Here is a 19,141-nt window from a genome sequence, read left to right on the forward strand (position 1 = left end):
TTAATTTCAAAATGGATTGTTCATGCTTGTGTGTTTAGATCTTGTTCAAATGGTAGCTCTCTGCCCTGTGTCCTTGGCTAGTGAGTTCCCATCAACCACAGGCTCAAGGGGTAAAGAGACAGATGAGCACCAAGCATATGACATCATCTTTACCATTACTTTTACTTTCTGCCATGTTCCTGTCAGGCTCTGTTCTGCATTCTGTTCTGTTTTTTCACAAGCCTCCTTGGTTTACTTATATCTATTCCACCCTCATTTGTTACATTCCTCCTTTGCCTCCCTCACCCTAATTTGGTCTAGATCATTCCTTTTGCCCTTTAAAGTATTTGTTCATATAAGGAAGATGCATTTTGTCTCAGGAAGTAGCCAGAGGTGACTTCTTTGATCAGTATTCTTAAGTGCATCTGGCTCCCACAACACCTATTTCCGGAGCCCAAAAGAGAAGTTAGATGCATGCTCCTGAGTGTTGTTTTATGTTCATGGTACGGGGCAATGTTGCCAGATTGTTGTACTCAGCCTCCTATGTTTGCCGATTTCTGACCCAAAAGTGCAGTGGTTAGCACACTCGGCTCACAACCAAGAGAGCCCGGGTTTGATTCCCGGGCGGAGTTGAAAAATTTGGGCAGCTTTTCCGATATCCTACGCCCCTGTCCACCCAGCAGTGAATGGGTACCAGGTATTAATCGAGGGTTGTGTCCCGTCTCCTGGGATCTGTTCCCATCTCCTATAATTCCTTCCCCTTCAGTCTCTCCAGCATATGACCACAGATGTTGCGCCGACTAAACGAAACTTTCCAACTTTCCGACCCCAAAACTACCTCCTCGACCCCAATAACTGCCTTCATGTATAGTTATCGATAAATGGTTAATTACATTTTTGATTATTGGTGTTTTTTGGCAATAGCTATGGCTCGGAAGCTGGTAAATACGAAGCTCTGAGTACAATAATCAGGCAACGGTGGTACAGGGGCTGTGTTAAACTATCACCATGGTCATAAAACTACCCACGAAAATGCCCACAACTCATGAAAGCTTTGTTGAATGTGCATGCGTGCGTGAGACATCTGGTGGCCACTCCATAAAATAGTATCGCATATAAGTGAAAAAACGTGTAAATTAAACATTTTTTTTGATTTTGGACCCCGCGTTATTTCAAAAACGCGTAAACCAAACTCGCGTAAATCGAGAGTTACCTGTATCCTGACGTCCCCCTCCCAGGTACATGTTCCTCACAAACTGGGGGACGAGTCAGCCGAAACTTGAGCGTGCCCGGATGGACGGCTCGCAGCAGATCACGCTCGCCAGCACCAAGATCGTGTACCCGTTTGGCGTGACGGTGGACTTCCCCAACCAACATGTGTACTGGGTGGACGGCTACCTGAGCCACGTGGAGAGGGTGGACTATGATGGCGGGAACAGGCGCATCATTGCCAAGCTCAAATCGGTGAGTGAGTGAGTGAGTGACTGTGAGGATAACACTACTACTACTATAACTACTTCTACTACTACTACTACTACTACTACTATGGCAACTACTACTACTACTACTACTACTATGGCAACTACTACTACTACTACTACTACTACTACTACTACTACTACTACTACTACTACTACTACCACCACCACTACAATGACAACTACTACTTTTACCACTACCACCACTGCAGCTACTTCTACCACCCCTACTACTAACTACCACTGCTACTACTACCACTACCACCATTACTAAAACGATCATTATTCAACAACCTCCATCGTACAAATAGAATATAGATAACATTAACTCTGGTCCCTCCCATGATAGGATGAGCGTCCGTACGGCATCTCCGTGTTTGAGAATTTCCTGTACGTCACGAGCTGGAAGGACAACAGCATCAAGCGCATCAACAGGTTCCAGGGCCACAACATCACCACCTTCCACACCAGCATCACTGAGCCCATGCACATCCACGTCTACCACCGCCAGAGACAGCCAGAAGGTAAGGAGCGGCATAAAGTAGCAGCTTGGTTACTTGTGTAGAAGCTCAAGTTCATATTCTGAGACATTTGAGCAGGGGTGGGGAGTTGGAGTTAATATTTTCCGACTCTGACTCCGGGAAATTTTAAAGTTGTGACTCCGACTCTGGGAAATTTTAAAGTTGTGACTCTGACTCCGGGAAATTTTAAAGTTGTGACTCCGACTCTGGGAAATTTTAAAGTTGTGACTCCGACTCTGGGAAATTTTAAAGTTGTGACTCCGACTCTGATTCTGGGAAATTTTAAAGTTGTGACTCCGACTCTGATTCTGGGAAATTTTAAAGTTGTGACTCCGACTCTGATTCTGGGAAATTTTAAAGTTGTGACTCTGATTCTGGGAAATTTTAAAGTTGTGACTCCGACTCCGATTCTGGGAAATTTTAAAGTTGTGACTCTGACTCTGATTCTGGGAAATTTTAAAGTTGTGACTCTGACTCTGATTCTGGGAAATTTTAAAGTTGTGACTCCGACTCCGATTCTGGGAAATTTTAAAGTTGTGACTCTGACTCTGATTCTGGGAAATTTTAAAGTTGTGACTCCGACTCTGACTCTGGGAAATTTTAAAGTTGTGACTCCGACTCTGATTCTGGGAAATTTTAAAGTTGTGACTCCGACTCTGACTCTGGGAAATTTTAAAGTTGTGACTCCGACTCCGATTCTGGGAAATTTTAAAGTTGTGACTCCGACTCTGATTCTGGGAAATTTTAAAGTTGTGACTCCGACTCTGACTCCGGGAAATTTTAAAGTTGTGACTCAGACTCTGACTCCGGGAAATTTTAAAGTTGCGACTCCGACTCTGACTCCGGGAAATTTTAAAGTTGTGACTCCACTTCCGACTCCGGGAAATTTTAAAGTTGTGACTCCGAACCTGACTCCGGGAAATTTTAAAGTTGTGACTCCGAACCTGACTCCGGGAAATTTTAAAGTTGTGACTCCAAACCTGACTCCGGGAAATTTTAAAGTTGTGACTCCGACTCTGACTCTGGGAAATTTTAAAGTTGTGACTCCGACTCTGACTCTGGGAAATTTTAAAGTTGTGACTCTGACTCTGGGAAATTTTAAAGTTGTGACTCTGACTCTGGGAAATTTTAAAGTTGCGACTCTGAACCTGACTCTGGGAAATTTTAAAGTTGTGACTCTGAACCTGACTCTGGGAAATTTTAAAGTTGTGACTCCGACTCTTGACTCCGGGAAATTTTAAAGTTGTGACTCCGAACCTGACTCTGGGAAATTTTAAAGTTGTGACTCTGACTCTGACTCTGGGAAATTTTAAAGTTGTGACTCCGACTCTGACTCTGGGAAATTTTAAAGTTGTGACTCCGACTCTGACTCTGGGAAATTTTAAATTTGTGACTCTGACTCTGGGAAATTTTAAAGTTGTGACTCCGACTCTGACTCTGGGAAATTTTAAATTTGTGACTCCACCTCCGATTCCGGGAAATTTTAAAGTTGTGACTCCACCTCCGATTCTGGGAAATTTTAAAGTTGTGACTCCACCTCCGATTCTGGGAAATTTTAAAGTTGTGACTCCACCTCCGATTCTGGGAAATTTTAAAGTTGCAACTCCGAACCTGACTCTGGGAAATTTTAAAGTTGTGACTCCGACTCCGGGAAATTTTAAAGTTGCGACTCCGACTCCGGGAAATTTTAAAGTTGTGACTCTGACTCCGACTCCGATTCTGGGAAATTTTAAAGTTGCAACTCCGAACCTGACTCCGGGAAATTTTAAAGTTGTGACTCTGACTCCGATTCTGGGAAATTTTAAAGTTGCAACTCCGAACCTGACTCCGGGAAATTTTAAAGTTGTGACTCTGACTCCGATTCTGGGAAATTTTAAAGTTGTGACTCCGACTCCAATTCTGGGAAATTTTAAAGTTGTGACTCTGACTCTGGGAAATTTTAAAGTTGTGACTCTGACTCTGGAAAATTTTAAAGTTGCGACTCCGACTCTGGGAAATTTTAAAGTTGTGACTCCACCTCCGATTCTGGGAAATTTTAAAGTTGTGACTCTGACTCTGATTCTGGGAAATTTTAAAGTTGTGACTCCGACTCTGATTCTGGGAAATTTTAAAGTTGTGACTCTGACTCTGATTCTGGGAAATTTTAAAGTTGTGACTCCGACTCTGATTCTGGGAAATTTTAAAGTTGTGACTCCGACTCTGGGAAATTTTAAAGTTGTGACTCCGACTCTGGGAAATTTTAAAGTTGTGACTCCGACTCTGGGAAATTTTAAAGTTGTGACTCCGACTCCGATTCTAGGGAATTTTAAAGTTGTGACTCCGACTCTGGGAAATTTTAAAGTTGTGACTCTGACTGGGAAATTTTAAAGTTGTGACTCCGACTCTGGGAAATTTTAAAGTTGTGACTCTGACTCCGGGAAATTTTAAAGTTGTGACTCTGACTCTGGGAAATTTTAAAGTTGTGACTCCGACTCCAATTCTGGGAAATTTTAAAGTTGTGAGTCTGACTCTGATTCTGGGAAATTTTAAAGTTGTGACTCTGACTCTGATTCTGGGAAATTTTAAAGTTGTGACTCTGACTCTGATTCTGGGAAATTTTAAAGTTGTGACACTGACTCTGATTCTGGGAAATTTTAAAGTTGTGACTCTGACTCTGATTCTGGGAAATTTTAAAGTTGTGACTCTGACTCTGATTCTGGGAAATTTTAAAGTTGTGACTCTGACTCTGATTCTGGGAAATTTTAAAGTTGTGACTCCGACTCTGATTCTGGGAAATTTTAAAGTTGTGACTCCGACTCTGATTCTGGGAAATTTTAAAGTTGTGACTCCGACTCTGGGAAATTTTAAAGTTGTGACTCTGACTCTGGGAAATTTTAAAGTTGTGACTCTGACTCTGGGAAATTTTAAAGTTGTGACTCTGACTCTGGGAAATTTTAAAGTTGTGACTCTGACTCTGGGAAATTTTAAAGTTGTGACTCTGACTCTGGGAAATTTTAAAGTTGTGACTCTGACTCTGGGAAATTTTAAAGTTGTGACTCTGACTCTAGCCCCCATGCCTCTACCCCTCTATTGCAAATCTTTTTTTTTCCTTTTTTAGATGGACGTAGAGGTTAGGATTTGATGCTTGGGGTTAAGAGGACTCCTAATTTGGGCTTCTTTTTTTATTTTTTATGTGAGAGGAAGAAATCAAGGGCACACAAAAAGGAGTGGAGAAAACCTGCAAAACTTCTGTTCCCTGATATGTAAAAAGTGTTAGAGAATTTGCACAAGTATATTTGGTTCAAAGTTAGTCACTGTTAAGAAAGTTTAGGCTTATCCTTTAGTCCATCTGTCTGCCTTAAGAGGAGGAATTGCACTGATGACATACAGTGTTTAATATTTGTGACTCTCTGCAGTGGTTCACCCGTGTGGCCAGAGGAACGGGGGCTGCCACCACATCTGTATCCCCATGTGGAATGGGACACGACCATATGCTTCCTGCCGCTGCCAGCCCGGACACATCCATGAGCCTAGAGATTCTGGAATATGTGTAGGTAATGTAATTTTGCTGTATTTTCCTTTTTGTCTACTGGGTACAAAGAGAACCCCAGTCGTGTGAGTTTGTCAGAGCCTAGCCTTAAAGAACGAGGTGAGGGCACGTGCCTCGAGTCATGACGTAGCTCTTCCCATGTGGCGGAAAGTGTTTTGACAGACCTCCTGAAGCGGGTGTAGTATTCATACTAGTTGTAAGAGTCCATTTCATTGCTCCTTGCCCTGTGTAGCTCTGGAACAATGAGGTTTCTGCTGCTGCTGTTGTTGGCTTCCATTGATAATTGTTCTATGTACCTCCAGCCCACCAGCCTGAAGCCTTCCTCATATATGCCAAAACCCACCCGGGGATGATCAAAGGCTTGAACCTGGACCGGCAAGCCATCTCGGAGGTCATGATTCCCATCACGTCCCTCAAGCGGCCCACCACCCTCGACTATGACGTGCGGTCACAGTTCATTTACTACGCTGACACGGAAAGGTGAGGGAAGACTGTCTCCACGCATTGGCTGCATCTATTTAGTGTCTTTATGATGATGATAATAAAGAGGAAAACTGTCAGGTGGGCTACAGATGTATTTGCACCAGTGGATTTAAAACAGAATCTTTCCCTCAACATCAGATTTGTCATTGAGCGCAGCAGTCTGAACGGCACGATCAAAGAACTCGTCGTCACCGCCGCCATCTTCAACGTGAAGGGCTTGGCTGTGGACTGGATGGGCAGGAACATCTACTGGACTGAAGAGGTAAGAGGTCTTATATATACACTGTATGTTACGGTGTACGAGTCACTTATGTAAAAGTTGATTCCTTGTCAAGGCTAGAATATGTTTTGAAAGAAGCCTTGGACCGACCATCAGGATCCACCGGGAAGAAGCCTACCAGCGCAATAGGCCGCAACGTAAAAAAAACACAAAAAAAACACACACCCTGGAGATTAGTAGTAGCAGCAGCAGTAGGAGGAGGAGAAGCAGCATCACTAGTAGTAATAGTAATAGTAGTAGTAGTAGTAGTAGTAGTAGTAGAAATCTTAGAAATACTGTACTACTATCGAGGCCTCCTGTTGCTGTGACAATGCAGATAATTATATTGACTGAAAGGACTTCATGAGATTTAATAATGAACTGTAAATTGCATTGTTCCAGGCCATTTCCGCCGTCTATGTCTGCTCAATGGACAACCGAGCCAAGCGGTTGCTGCACACGAACGTGACCAACGCCGGGGCCATCGCGCTTAACCCTCGGGATGGCTTTATGTATTTCACCACCATAAACCGACAGTTACAACCCCTTAACATCCAGAGCCTCATCGAGCGCTCCTGGATGGACGGCTCGCACAGGGAATCCTTCATCTCCAAGGAATTTCAGTGGCTCAACAGCTTGTCGATTGACTTCAAGGAGGATTACTTGTACTGGTGTGACGGCTACCATAGTGTGATCGGCAGAGTGAAGCTTGATGGCAGCGGTTATGAGGTGAGGGTTTGTTCTTGGTGTCTTGGCCAGAGTGCTTTCAGGAGAGGAGAGGAGAGGAGAGGAGAGGAAAGGAAGGGAAGGGAAGGGTAGGGAAGGGAAGGGAGACGAGAGGAGAGGAGAGGAGAGGAGAGGAATGGAAAGGAAGGGAAAGGAAAGGGAAAGAAAGGAGACGAGAGGGTGGAAAGGAAAGGAAAGGAGAGATCAGAGGAGAAGAGAGGAGAGGAAAAGAAAGGAAAGGAAAGGAAAGGAAAGGAGAGGAGAGGAGAGGAGAGGAATGGAAAGGAAAGGGAAAGAAAGGAGAGGAGAGGTTGGAAAGGAATGGAAAGGAGAGGAGATCAGAGAAGAGACAAGAGGAAAAGAAAGGAAAGGAAAGGAAAGGAAAGGAAAGGAGAGGAGAGGAGAGGAATGGAAAGGAAAGGGAAAGAAAGGAGAGGAGAGGGTGGAAAGGAATGGAAAGGAGAGGAGATCAGAGGAGAAGAGACAAGAGGAAAAGAAAGGAAAGGAAAGGAAAGGAAAGGAAAGGAGAGGAGAGGAGAGGAGAGGAATGGAAAGGAAAGGAGAGGAGAGGGTGGAAAGGAAAGGAAAGGAGAGGAGATCAGAGGAGAAGAGATAAGAGGAAAAGAAAGGAAAGGAAAGAAAAAGTAGGAGAGGAGAGGAGAGGAGATAGAGAGTAAAAATGGCTCGTAATGACAGCAGCTTCCCTCTTGGCCAGGTGGTGTTGGGTGAAGGGGTCTTGAGCCACCCATACGGCATCGCCTACCACGAGGGGTTCTTGTACTGGTCAGAGTTTGAGAGCGGCATCATCAAACGCACCAAGCTGGCAGGCAACAGCACCAAGTCTCCAGAGGTACTCAAAAAGGAGGGCCGATTCATACTTGACCTCAAAGTCTTCACCAACACCAGTCAGCAAGGTGAGGCTCTTTTGTTTGACCATTTGTGTTTAGATAGGAATGTTAAAGAAAGAAGAAGATGGAGAAAAAGAAGAAGTCTTGTTTAGATAGTCAAAGAAAGAAGATAGAGAGAAAAAAGTCTTGTTTAGATAGTCAAAGAAATAAGAAGATTGAGAAAAAGAAGAAGTATTGTGTAGATAGTAAAAGAAAAGATGAAGATAAAGAAGGAGAAGTCAAAAAAAGAAGAAGATAAAGAAGTCTTGTATAGATAGTCAAAGAAAGAATAAAATGGAGAAAAAAATGAAGCCTTGTTTTGATAGTTTGTTTCGTGCGTGAGTTTCAGTAAAATGGCGCCAGTATCTTGATGGCACAGCACAGCATAGCAAGAATGGTAATGAAAACGCCTACAGAGCGTGCCAACCCTCGGGAATCTTAACCCGGTAGCTGCGGGGATCATGTTTGTTAAAGGTCCCTCTAAGCAAGAAAAAAGAGAAAAAATCATCACTCACATAAACCATTTCATAATATATATCAAAGCATTTGTGATCAGTTTATGCATCATCTATTTTGGGGGGTTTAAATTGTAGCATGGCACAAATTTGGCCCGTCGCTGCTACACGGTAAAGCCACAAATTTGGCCCGTCGCTGCTACACGGTAAAGCCACAAATTTGGCCCGTCGCTGCTACACGGTAATGCCACAAATTTGGCCCATCGCTGCTACATGGTAAAGCCACAAATTTGGCCCGTCGCTGGTACACGGTAAAGCCACAAATTTGGCCCGTCGCTGCTACCGGGTTAATACTAAATGCCACTTTGGTCAAAATAAACTTTCCATCAGCAGGTTCTGTCAAGTGTCCTCTGTCTTGTGGAGGTGTGACCTGAGCCATGAGGAAGGTCTTGCAGGGGTCAAAGCTTCATTACACAATAGGGACCCTTAAGACATATAGATGGGGCAAACTTTTACAATAGTTTTCTTTCTTTTGAAAATGGTTCCTTGTGGCTCTGTGATTCTTAAGGGCTCATGTAGATGTTTTCATTTGTCGGTAATAATTCTTCTTTACATCTGCTTGACATGAAGGTAAGGGAAGGAAGGGAGAGAAGAGGAGAGGAGAGGAGAGGAGAGGAAAGGAAAGGAGAGGGAAAGGAGAGGGAAAGGAAAGGAAAGGAAAGGAGAGGGAAAGGAAAGGAAAGGAAAGGAGAGGGAAGGAAAGGAAAGGAATTCTAACTATCACTAAAAATGCCTCTCGTCAGACGTCAACGCCTGCACCACCGGGGAGTTGAAGTGCTCGGAGCTGTGTCTGGCCACGCCGGAAGGCCCTATCTGTGTCTGTGGCACGGGACGACAACCCGACCCCATCCACTCCAATCGGTGCATCAAGATCGATAACTTCTCCGAGGTAAATTATTGTCCCTGAAATTGATCTCTCTCTTCTGGCCTCTCGCTCTTTTTTCTACTGTTGGAGCAGCATTTAGTGGGCCTTTTTGTTGCCGTTTTTTGACCTTGCACTGCCTTCCTTGCTGTGAAGAACATAAAACATACTTGTTGCTTGTTTGAGGTCATTTAGGAAGCAACCAACATCAGACTCGCTTATGTACTTCTCCTGATCAGTGTTTGTGGGAGCAGCACCTTTGTGGGCTGTTTTGTCTTCTCTTTTTTGTGCCCTTGAATGTGAAAATAAGGAGGTTTTTGTATTGAATGATGACAGACTTGATTTAGGAAGTTATCATTGCTATCACCAGTTCACTACAGGACTAATTTTTTTTCTCAATGGTTTTCAGCTCTCTTACTTACCCTGGTGACAGCATAGTTGAGTGTAGATCTTCTAGTGGCCTCCTTTATATTCTTGTGATATTTTTGCTTTTGTCTTTTAGGGTGAACAGCTGATTTCTAGTACCTGTTGTTTTCATGTTTCTGGCACTGTTTAGGTTTCCTCAATCTTGTGCTTTTAATTCACTGATATCACTTACCTTCCTGCTGTTGATAAAAGTTGCCTGTTCTAAAAGTGTAATCTCACTTTTATAATTTTTAACTGCTTTTTTATTGTTTTCTTTCCTCATTGCTGTCATTCTTAGATGCCTTTCTTCCAGCATCAATATGTGGTTCCATTTCAGTCCCAGTTGTAGGATTTTGTTATATCTTACAGCCAAGTTTGTGCAGTGCAGGAGAGTTCCAGTGCAAGACGAGTCTGCACTGCATTGACAATCGCTACACCTGTGATGGAGATAACGACTGCGGCGACGGCAGCGACGAAGACACGTCCCCTGGCAGCATCTGTGGTAAGACAGGCAGGACTTGCTCTACCCACCAGCAATGCTGACATTCAATTTTTTGGGGGGCACTATAGAAGGCAGGCCAAAGATAAAACAACTATAATAATACTGTACCTTGCTGCCCCGATAAAGAAGTACAAAAAAATCTCACCAATGTATTAATCAAGAGTTTCTAATTATTATGGTCCTGTAGCTGGAGAGACTCAAATAAATATGAAAGAAGGATCAGTTCTTACCCTGACCAAGGCAGTGGCCAGGAATGTTATGGTGCTCTCTTCTTCCAGAGTTTGCCAGGTGCAACGATGACTTGTTTCACTGCGGCAACAACCAGTGCATCAACCACCACTGGGTGTGTGACGGCATGGCCGACTGTGCCAACGGCTCAGATGAGAGTGAGGATGAGTGCCCAAACTGCCCCGCTGACAAGTTCAAGTGCGGGACAAGTGTTGTTTGGTTGATGCTTTTAAGTTTTGTTCTGACTTACTTTATCTTGAGATCACTAGATTTTATATCAGTTTGTATAATTATCTTAACATTTTATTTCTTACACTATGTTCATTTCACTTTAGATTCTATTTTAGTTTATTATTATCTTAGTGTTTTATTTATTTATTTTTGCAATTTCCTCTCAGTCATCATAAGAAGGATTTTTCTGCTTTGAGTTTGCTTTTTCCTTCCCTTATTTCTGATCATGACTTTCTGAATGAACATGAAGGGAGCAGTCCTCCAGTGATTGCAAGCATGGAGTAACATGTGACTGAGTTGGGGCTGTGATGTGTCCACAGGTGCAAGGTGTCCGGGCACTGCATCCCCCACTCCTGGGTGTGCGACATAGACCGTGACTGTGGGCCCTTTGACAACTCCGATGAACACTCGACGTGTGGTGAGTCTCAAATGGGCAGTTCGCTCCAGTTGGTTACCTCTTAAGTTGAGTGGATTCCTTACTTCAGTTGTTTACCTCAGTGGACTTCTTACTCCACTTCTCTACCCTTTGAGCTGTGTTCTTTCCTCTTTGTTAGATCCACAGTTTCAGTTTGTGTATAATTGTTTACTTTATCTTGACCTCTCTTGACATGTTTTGTTAAGGTAAGGCTTTGTTTGATTTTGAATAGATGGATAGACAGCATTGTAGTAAAACCAGATTGGTGAGTCCGGTGTGGCATTGCCTCCTGCGGGTCCTTTCCTCCCCTCTACTCTGCCACACAGTCCCAACACCTGTTCCTTCCTCTCATATGTCAGCTGTAGGTAATATATAAGAGGAATAAATAGGTGTTGGGATTGTGTGGCAGAGCAGAGGAGAGGAAAGGTCTCACGGGAATCAACGCCACAACGGACTTGCCAATTTGGTCTCACTATAGCTTGCTTTAATGACAGACAGTAACCATGAGCCTGTCCATCTAATACTCCCAACAGACTACCCACAGTGTGGAGTAATGGATTTCAAGTGCAAAAATAAACAATGCATTCCATCGCTGTACGTGTGTGATGGCGACGACGACTGCCGAGACAAAAGTGATGAGAAGTTTTGTGACCAGATCTGTACCAACACCTCGTCTGGCTCCCCCATCTCCCCGCTCTGCGTCAACAACTGCCTCAACATCACAAACACGGTGAGTGTGGATCAACATAACTTGGTGAATACGGTGGACCTTTACTTAAGGTGAGCAAAACGGGGGCATAAAAACAATACCCAATTAGTCAGCATCAAGTGGGTGTTGATATTTGCTTTGAACTTATCAATGTGGTGACACTTTATAAAAATCCCTTATTAGTGTATCACATTCATTTCCTTGAGGGTGTTTTGTTGTGGTAAAAATGCACTCAGCCTCTTTGTGTCTGCAGACCGAGTGTGCTGAGACTGAGGGCTGCGTCCCCTGCAAGGACAACACCTGCCTGGCTGTGCACCAGATGTGTGACAGTGTGTTTGACTGTCCTGACGGCAGCGATGAGGCGGGCTGTGAGGAGAAGGTAAGCAAGGCTGTGGTGCTGGTTGGAGGGAAGCAGAGATAGCTGGGCATAAGATTAATTCCCTAATGTGTGTACCCACCCTGCAGACAACACTAAGAATATTCATTAATCCTTTGTGATCTCAGAATTTGGAGTATTCTTTTACTCATATAATGCCCAGATTTATCATAACCCTAATATTCTTGCTTTATTGGAATGTAATGGTAAATCTGGACATTACACTTCAAAGGTCATAAGGAGTATTCACACAATGGCAGAGGTGGGCACCCGCTAATTTTTTGTTAGTCTGCAATTCACAATTCCGCTAACTATGTTGGGCATCCTGCTAATCATTAATCTGCAAATTTTCCGGCTTCGCCGGTCCTCTATCGCAAATCCGCTAATGCTAACGCTAATGGATCTTTTTAGTCCACTAATGAAGTATGCAAGTCTGCTAACCATTTTTTAGTCTGCTTTACCTTTAACCCCTTTGCCAGATTGGCTTGAGCAAGGTGACGGTGTCAAAAATCGTTTCATTTTAAAATGTGAATCACTGTGAAAATAACAAAATAAATCAAATACAAATACTGCAAGGAATACTTCTTTAAGACTCAGTGAGTTTATGTAAATTGCCTCCCATGCATGCTGCCGGGACAGGCCGGCTGCACAACAGACAGTTCTAGAATATTCCCGCCCACGCAGCCTGGGCAGCCTGCCCCCTGCATGCTGCACAGACCGGCTGTGCATCAGACAGATCTAGAATAGGGTGGCCAGATTTCTGGAAGTGAAATCCGGGACACTTTAATAAAAAAACATTTTCTGGGACAGTTCATGAAATCCGGGACATTTCCGGGACGAACTATTAAAATCCGGGACTTTCCCAGAAAATCCAGGATGTCTAGCCACCCTAATCAAGAAGTTTCTCCACACTTTCAAGAATATTCTTGAATTTCCCAGAAATTTAATTGTTGGAAGTTTTTGAAAGTTTGTGTTAGCGGACTATAATTTTGGAATTCTGCTTACTGCAAATCCGCTAATTTTTCAAATTTTCTGCTAACGCTATCCCGCAAATTTTTTTTTAAGTCCGCTATTAGGGGATTAGCGATTAGCAGACTTAAATTGCGGAATGCCCACCTTTGCACAATAGTAAATGCATCCCCTTACATTCATGAAGAATAGGGGACTGAGACCCCTGCGAATTGTGAAATTCACTGATACTCCATTCCCGCTCAAATGCCCTTCATCTCACCCAGCCTAAATGGGTGTCTGGGTAAGCATAACTATGTACATACGGAGGATAGAGGTGGCAAAGAAAAACACTGGGCACTCAATCTCATGTGCTGTTGGCCCTTCACACATGGAAGGTGTTTAGCGTAGGAGAGGCAACCAAACCAGATAAGACAGTATTCTGTTTTCAGCAGCATCTGGGTTCTGAATTCTTGCTGCATTGTGTACTGAAGCAAGTCAAGGAAAAGCAGCCTTAAAGCGGGTGATTCGTAGTCCTAAAGTTGGGTGATTTTTCTGTTGAACTCAGCTGGCATGGAGAGTGTAGAATTTGGCATTCACCTTAAAACATGATTTGCTCAAATTTAAGAATAAGGCAGGTTGACTCCTTGTTCACTATACACCTCATATGATGCTACTCAGTTCCCTCTTACCTTTATCATTACTTGTATTTTTATCTGTTTTTTTTTTCACCTGGCTAAGCTTATCTGAATTAAAGTTTATCTTTCTCTTTATTTTGTGAGTTCATATTATTTTCCCTGGTGGTGTGTCGCCCCTCAGGTGTGTCTGCCCGACCAGTTCATGTGCCACAGGACCCGAGAGTGCATCCCCCACGCCCTCATGTGTGACGGCAATGCTGACTGCTGGGACAGGACTGATGAGGTGGACTGTGGTGAGTGTGTGACTGTGTTCCCGCCTCTTGCACGTTTAGTAATAAAAATATTCTGTTCTTACAACCCCTAAAGTCTGTCATAGTGTTGCCTCTACTGCTATCCTTTATCTCTGTTGCCATGCTAACTGCTCGTGTGAACTTGTTAACTGCATATCTATCCTCCCTTGGCCTCCCTGTACAAGACTCTGCTCAATCTCATCCTGGATATGCTGTCCAACTTTCTAATGCAACAGTCAACCAGTATCTTAATTCTTGCATTTTTTTACTGGTTTGTGATTCTAAAAGGCTCATACGACAGAACTTTTAATCAGACTATTAACATCATCTCAACCACATAAAATAAAAATACTGTCAGATTTGTACTCAAGTTCATCCCTGTGTTGCCAGCTTTCTAATGTACAAGCTCACCATTCTCCTTCTTTTGATTGTTTTGCTGGTTACTCTTGTCTGGCTCGCCTGGTGCTGTATTTCCTTCTTCCAGTGACTAGGACCCTCTCAAGATGGAAGTTTTTAAATAGTTAAATAAATTTGATAATTCTTTTTTGGCTACTTTCTCTGTATCCTCTGCATGGAGTGGCACATTCTGCACATTGCTTTTATCTCGTTTTGCCCTTGGTCAGGCTTGTTATACTGTATAAAAAGAAAGAAACTGCAATACGTACCTAACCCATAACGGTGGGTTCACACACTGATATGAGCATCAATGTGAAATTTTCCTTTACAGAAAATATTACCTGTTCACACAGCGAATGGAAATGTGCTACGAAGAAGCAGTGCATCCCTGACACGTGGAAGTGTGATGGTGAGCCGGACTGTCAAGACGGCACTGACGAAGAGAACTGCCAAAACTCTACCATCAAGTGCCCACTGCCCGGCCTTATCTGTGACAATTTCACTCGCTGCGTCCAACCCGACACCTTCTGTGACAACTACAACCACTGCAAGGACGGCAGTGACGAGGGTGGCCGCTGTGGTCAGTGCCCCTGTGTGACTGTGTGGCTTTTATTTCTCTTGGGTGCTGGGGAAGGTGATGATCCCATGGCTGATGCTGGACGGGGGGTGGCGGGGTCTAGTCCTCCGGGGGATCTAAGGGGAATTATGATGTGGGTTCCATAATGCTCCCTTGCCTTCATTACAGAGGGTAATTAGATGATCTTAAAATATCAAATATATGTGCCTGCCTCCTGTGTTGTGAAAACAAGTAAATGAGAAAAAAGAAACCAAGGATGAGGCCTCTATTTCAGGATCGTTTGACTGTGAGGTGATGGAGTGTGAGAAGAACTGTACGCAGGGCCCCGGCGGCCCCGTGTGTACCTGTCCCAAGGGCCAGACGCTGCTGCCTGATGGACGCATGTGCACCCACCTGCACCCCTGTGACCAGTGGGGCACCTGCTCCCAGCTGTGTGTGCCCACCAGACACACCCACAAGTGTACCTGTGTTGATGGCTACCAGATAGAGCCAGACCACTTCACCTGCAAGAGTACAGGTGGGAGCCTAGTAACTATATTGGACTTGACAACCTTAGATTTGTGGATGAAAATCAATTGCCTTCTATTCATTATTTCCTGTTCCTCAGTTTCTTCACAGTGGCATGTGTGGCAGAATGCCATTATTGTTTTGTAAATTTCATCACTTCCCTTCAACTCTTTCCCTCTCTATAATATTCCAAAACTCTCATGCCAAGAACTGACCCCAAAATAATACACATACATCTTTGCCTTCCCCCCCCATGACTGTCTCCAGAGTCCGCCATCCCATCCATCATCTTCAGCAACCGACACGAGCTGCTCAGCATCAGCCTCAACAGCAACCAGGGCATGGGGGTGAAGGCGCTCATCTCCTCCCTCAACAACACCATTGCCCTGGACTTCTTCCACTCTAAGGAGGGTGATGCTATCTTCTGGACGGACGTGGTGGATGACAAGATCTACAAGGGAACTCTCTTGTCTGGAGGTAGGAAAGCCAGTTCATCCAATGGAGAGCTGGAGAACAGAGGGAAAGGCTTTGGTCCGTATTCTTAACCTGGTAGCTGCAGGGACCTTGTTTCTTAAAGGCCCCTCTGAGCGAGAAAAATTAAAAAAATTATCACTCACACAAACCATTTCATAATATATATCAGTGCATTTGTGATCAGTTTATGCATCATCTGTTTTTTTGGGTTTATATCATGGCAAAAATTTGTCCCGTCACTGGTACACGGTAAAGCCACAAATTTGGCCCGTCGCTGCTACCAGGTTAAACGTATTGGGCTCTCATCATGACTACTATTTTCCAAAGCCCCAGAGAAGAGTAACTGGGTTTTCTTGGGTGTTTTCCTGATTGTGGTGCTGAAATTGTGTAAAACTATCACTAGAATCACAAAACAATCCATTAAAATCCAAGCAACTTCAATGAGAGGGTTTTCAAACAGCTACATTTGAGGTGCTGATACATTAAAAATACTGCCTTCTGGCTTCACAGTATGCTAGTAATGGCTGGTGATGATAGAGGTTATGTTCTTTAAGTCTCACACCTTTCCGTTGGCCATCCCTGCAGTGCTGACCAACATTGAGGTGGTGGTCCAGACTGGCCTAGGGACGGCCGAGGGTCTAGCGGTGGACTGGATGGGTGAGAACCTTTACTGGGTGGAGAGCAACCTGGACCAAATCGAGGTGGCCAAGCTGAACGGCTCCTACCGGCGGATCCTTGTTACCTCCCACATGGAGAACCCCAGAGCCATCTCCCTTGACCCCAGAGTTGGCATGATCTTCTGGACGGACTGGGAGGTGAGTGTTCGGAGACTGCTTATTTAAATCATCTCGGTTGGGAAGGTTTCTCCGTCCGCTGCGATTGTTACGGATTTTGCCTTTACTGGTAGCCTGGTAACATATACTCCCAGGTCTTTCTCTGCCTCTGTGGTGGGTAGTGGAGTGTTTCCCATGTGGTATTGGTGTGCTGGATATCCCCTCCCAAGGTGCATGACTACATTTTTCTTCATTGAATTATAGCAGTCTTTTTGTTTCTTTCCTGTAGCTTATTGATGTCTTCTTGTAGGAAATCTGCAGTCAAGGGGATAAATACTTCATGAAAAAGTTTGGTCATAATGAAACTGAATGGCCAAGTTGATTGTGCCAACAGTTTTCTTCTTTTTCTTCTTGTTTGATGTCCTTATTTTCCCTTACGGGGTTGGGTGGGCTACGAGTCTCCCACTTTTCATGATCATATTTTCTCTCCTCCCTGATGCTCATCCTTCATATGTCTTCCCACACACACCCTTTCCAGGTCTTCTTTAGTCTTCCAGCTGGTCTCCTCCCTGATGCTCATCCTTCATATATCTTCCCACACACACCCTTTCCAGGTCTTCTTTAGTCTTCCAGCTGGTCTCCTCCCTGATGCTCATCCTTCATATGTCTTCCCACACACACCCTTTCCAGGTCTTCTTTAGTCTTCCAGCTGGTCTCCTCCCTTCTACCTCCACCTCCGCAGCTCTTGAGTACATGACCCTCCTCCCTCTTCCTTGCATGTCCATACGATCACACCCTCTGCCTCCTCAGCATTCTCAGTACATCCTCTACACCACACATTCTCACCACCTAATGCCCTTCCTTCCCATACAGATGCATATATACAGGTGGTTACTCTAATACACACAGTCTTATACATGAATGGTGTGTCTGTCAATGCAGAAAGGGAACGCACGCATCGAGTCCTGCAGCATGTCGGGTGAGGGCCGACGCGTGGTGTTCAGGGTGAGCGAGGTGGAGGGTGGCGGCTGGCCCAATGGACTGACGCTGGACTATGCTCTGCGGAGGATCTACTGGATTGATGCCAAGTCGCACTCTGTCCACACGGCTCTCTATGACGGCTCAGACCACAGACAGGTGAGTCTTGTTGGGCACTCCTGCGTTGAAGTTGACTGTGATGTGTTCTATTGACAGATGAGGCATTTAGTGTAAACGGGGCGACCAAAGCAATGAGGGTGGTGTTCTGTTTTTGGTGCCATCTGTCAGCTGAATTCTTGTTGCATTTTGTGGTGAAGCAAGCTAAGGAGAAAGTGACATAGGGCCGCTTTCACAGTCGTATTGTTTATCTTGATCGTTACCAATGGCGGTGATCGACGCTATAGTTTTCCATGTGAAACTGGCCGATGGGGTAGTGGTGGCTGCAGAGGAAGCAAGAGGTGTTGAGAGTGTGTGGTAAGGTGCGGGGCTAGGCTAACCCCACAGCCGCCACTCCCCCGTCAGCCAGTTTTACGTGGAAATACTATAGTGGCGATCGCTGGCATTAGTAACGATCAGAACAAACAAAATGACTGTGAAAGCTGCCATGAGGTGTGTGGGTGTGTCGAGTCTGGCGGTTGCTTAAAAACATGATTGGCTCAAAACCTTAGAAACAGTAGGTCGCTCCTTTTACACTATACACCTCACATAATTCAGTTACCTGTAATAGTAGTATACATGCAAAAGTTGACACCTTAAACTTGACCTTGATAAAAGCAGTAAAAAGAATTAACTCCTACTTGAGTCTTCACAGAATGTACTTTCCTCTATTTCTCTCTGGTTTGCCTCAAGAAACACAAATTTTATGGCTTGATATTTAGTGTCATATTCTTAACCCGGTAGCAGCGACGGGCCAAATTTGTGGCTTTACCATGTAGCAGCGACAGGCCAAATTTGTGGCTTTACCATGTAGCAGCGACGGGCCAAATTTGTGGCTTTACCATGTAGCAGCGACAGGCCAAATTTGTGGCTTTACCATGTAGCAGCGACAGGCCAAATTTGTGGCTTTACCATGTAGCAGCGACAGGCCAAATTTGTGGCTTTACCATGTAGCAGCAACGGGCCAAATTTGTGGCTTTACCATGTAGCAGCGACAGGCCAAATTTGTGGCTTTACCATGTAGCAGCGACGGGCCAAATTTGTGGCTTTACCATGTAGCAGCGACCTTCCAAATTTGTGGCTTTAACATGTATCAGAGACTGGCCAAATTTGTTTTACCATGTAGCAGCGACGGGCCAAATTTGTGGCTTTACCATGTAGCAGCGACGGGCCAAATTTGTGGCTTTACCATGTAGCAGCAACGGGCCAAATTTGTGCCATGATATAGATCCCCCCCAGACAGATGATACATAAACTGATCACAAATGCTTTGATACATATTATGAAATGGTTTGTGTG

The 19,141-nt window shown here is 44.3% G+C and overlaps 1 protein-coding gene across 2 annotated transcripts in view; it reads left to right on the forward strand.

Annotated features, from left to right (window-relative positions):
• The window catches only part of LOC126982920 (prolow-density lipoprotein receptor-related protein 1-like), a 199,081-nt gene that overhangs the window by 52,444 nt on the left and 127,496 nt on the right, over nucleotides 1-19,141 (forward strand). For both annotated transcript variants that reach the window (XM_050835201.1, XM_050835202.1), the window contains exons 10-28: nucleotides 1,218-1,443; nucleotides 1,807-1,981; nucleotides 5,374-5,511; nucleotides 5,810-5,987; nucleotides 6,129-6,252; nucleotides 6,652-6,978; nucleotides 7,691-7,889; nucleotides 9,121-9,266; nucleotides 10,014-10,146; nucleotides 10,425-10,572; nucleotides 10,926-11,023; nucleotides 11,554-11,750; nucleotides 11,983-12,108; nucleotides 13,873-13,984; nucleotides 14,709-14,957; nucleotides 15,229-15,471; nucleotides 15,729-15,938; nucleotides 16,521-16,750; nucleotides 17,651-17,845. In XM_050835201.1, the coding sequence (XP_050691158.1) occupies nucleotides 1,218-1,443; nucleotides 1,807-1,981; nucleotides 5,374-5,511; nucleotides 5,810-5,987; nucleotides 6,129-6,252; nucleotides 6,652-6,978; nucleotides 7,691-7,889; nucleotides 9,121-9,266; nucleotides 10,014-10,146; nucleotides 10,425-10,572; nucleotides 10,926-11,023; nucleotides 11,554-11,750; nucleotides 11,983-12,108; nucleotides 13,873-13,984; nucleotides 14,709-14,957; nucleotides 15,229-15,471; nucleotides 15,729-15,938; nucleotides 16,521-16,750; nucleotides 17,651-17,845 (3,454 nt within the window). The remainder of the gene's footprint in view (nucleotides 1-1,217; nucleotides 1,444-1,806; nucleotides 1,982-5,373; nucleotides 5,512-5,809; nucleotides 5,988-6,128; nucleotides 6,253-6,651; nucleotides 6,979-7,690; nucleotides 7,890-9,120; nucleotides 9,267-10,013; nucleotides 10,147-10,424; nucleotides 10,573-10,925; nucleotides 11,024-11,553; nucleotides 11,751-11,982; nucleotides 12,109-13,872; nucleotides 13,985-14,708; nucleotides 14,958-15,228; nucleotides 15,472-15,728; nucleotides 15,939-16,520; nucleotides 16,751-17,650; nucleotides 17,846-19,141) is intronic.

Source organism: Eriocheir sinensis, chromosome 52, assembly GCF_024679095.1.
Source record: "Eriocheir sinensis breed Jianghai 21 chromosome 52, ASM2467909v1, whole genome shotgun sequence".
NCBI classification, from domain to species: Eukaryota; Metazoa; Arthropoda; class Malacostraca; order Decapoda; family Varunidae; genus Eriocheir; species Eriocheir sinensis.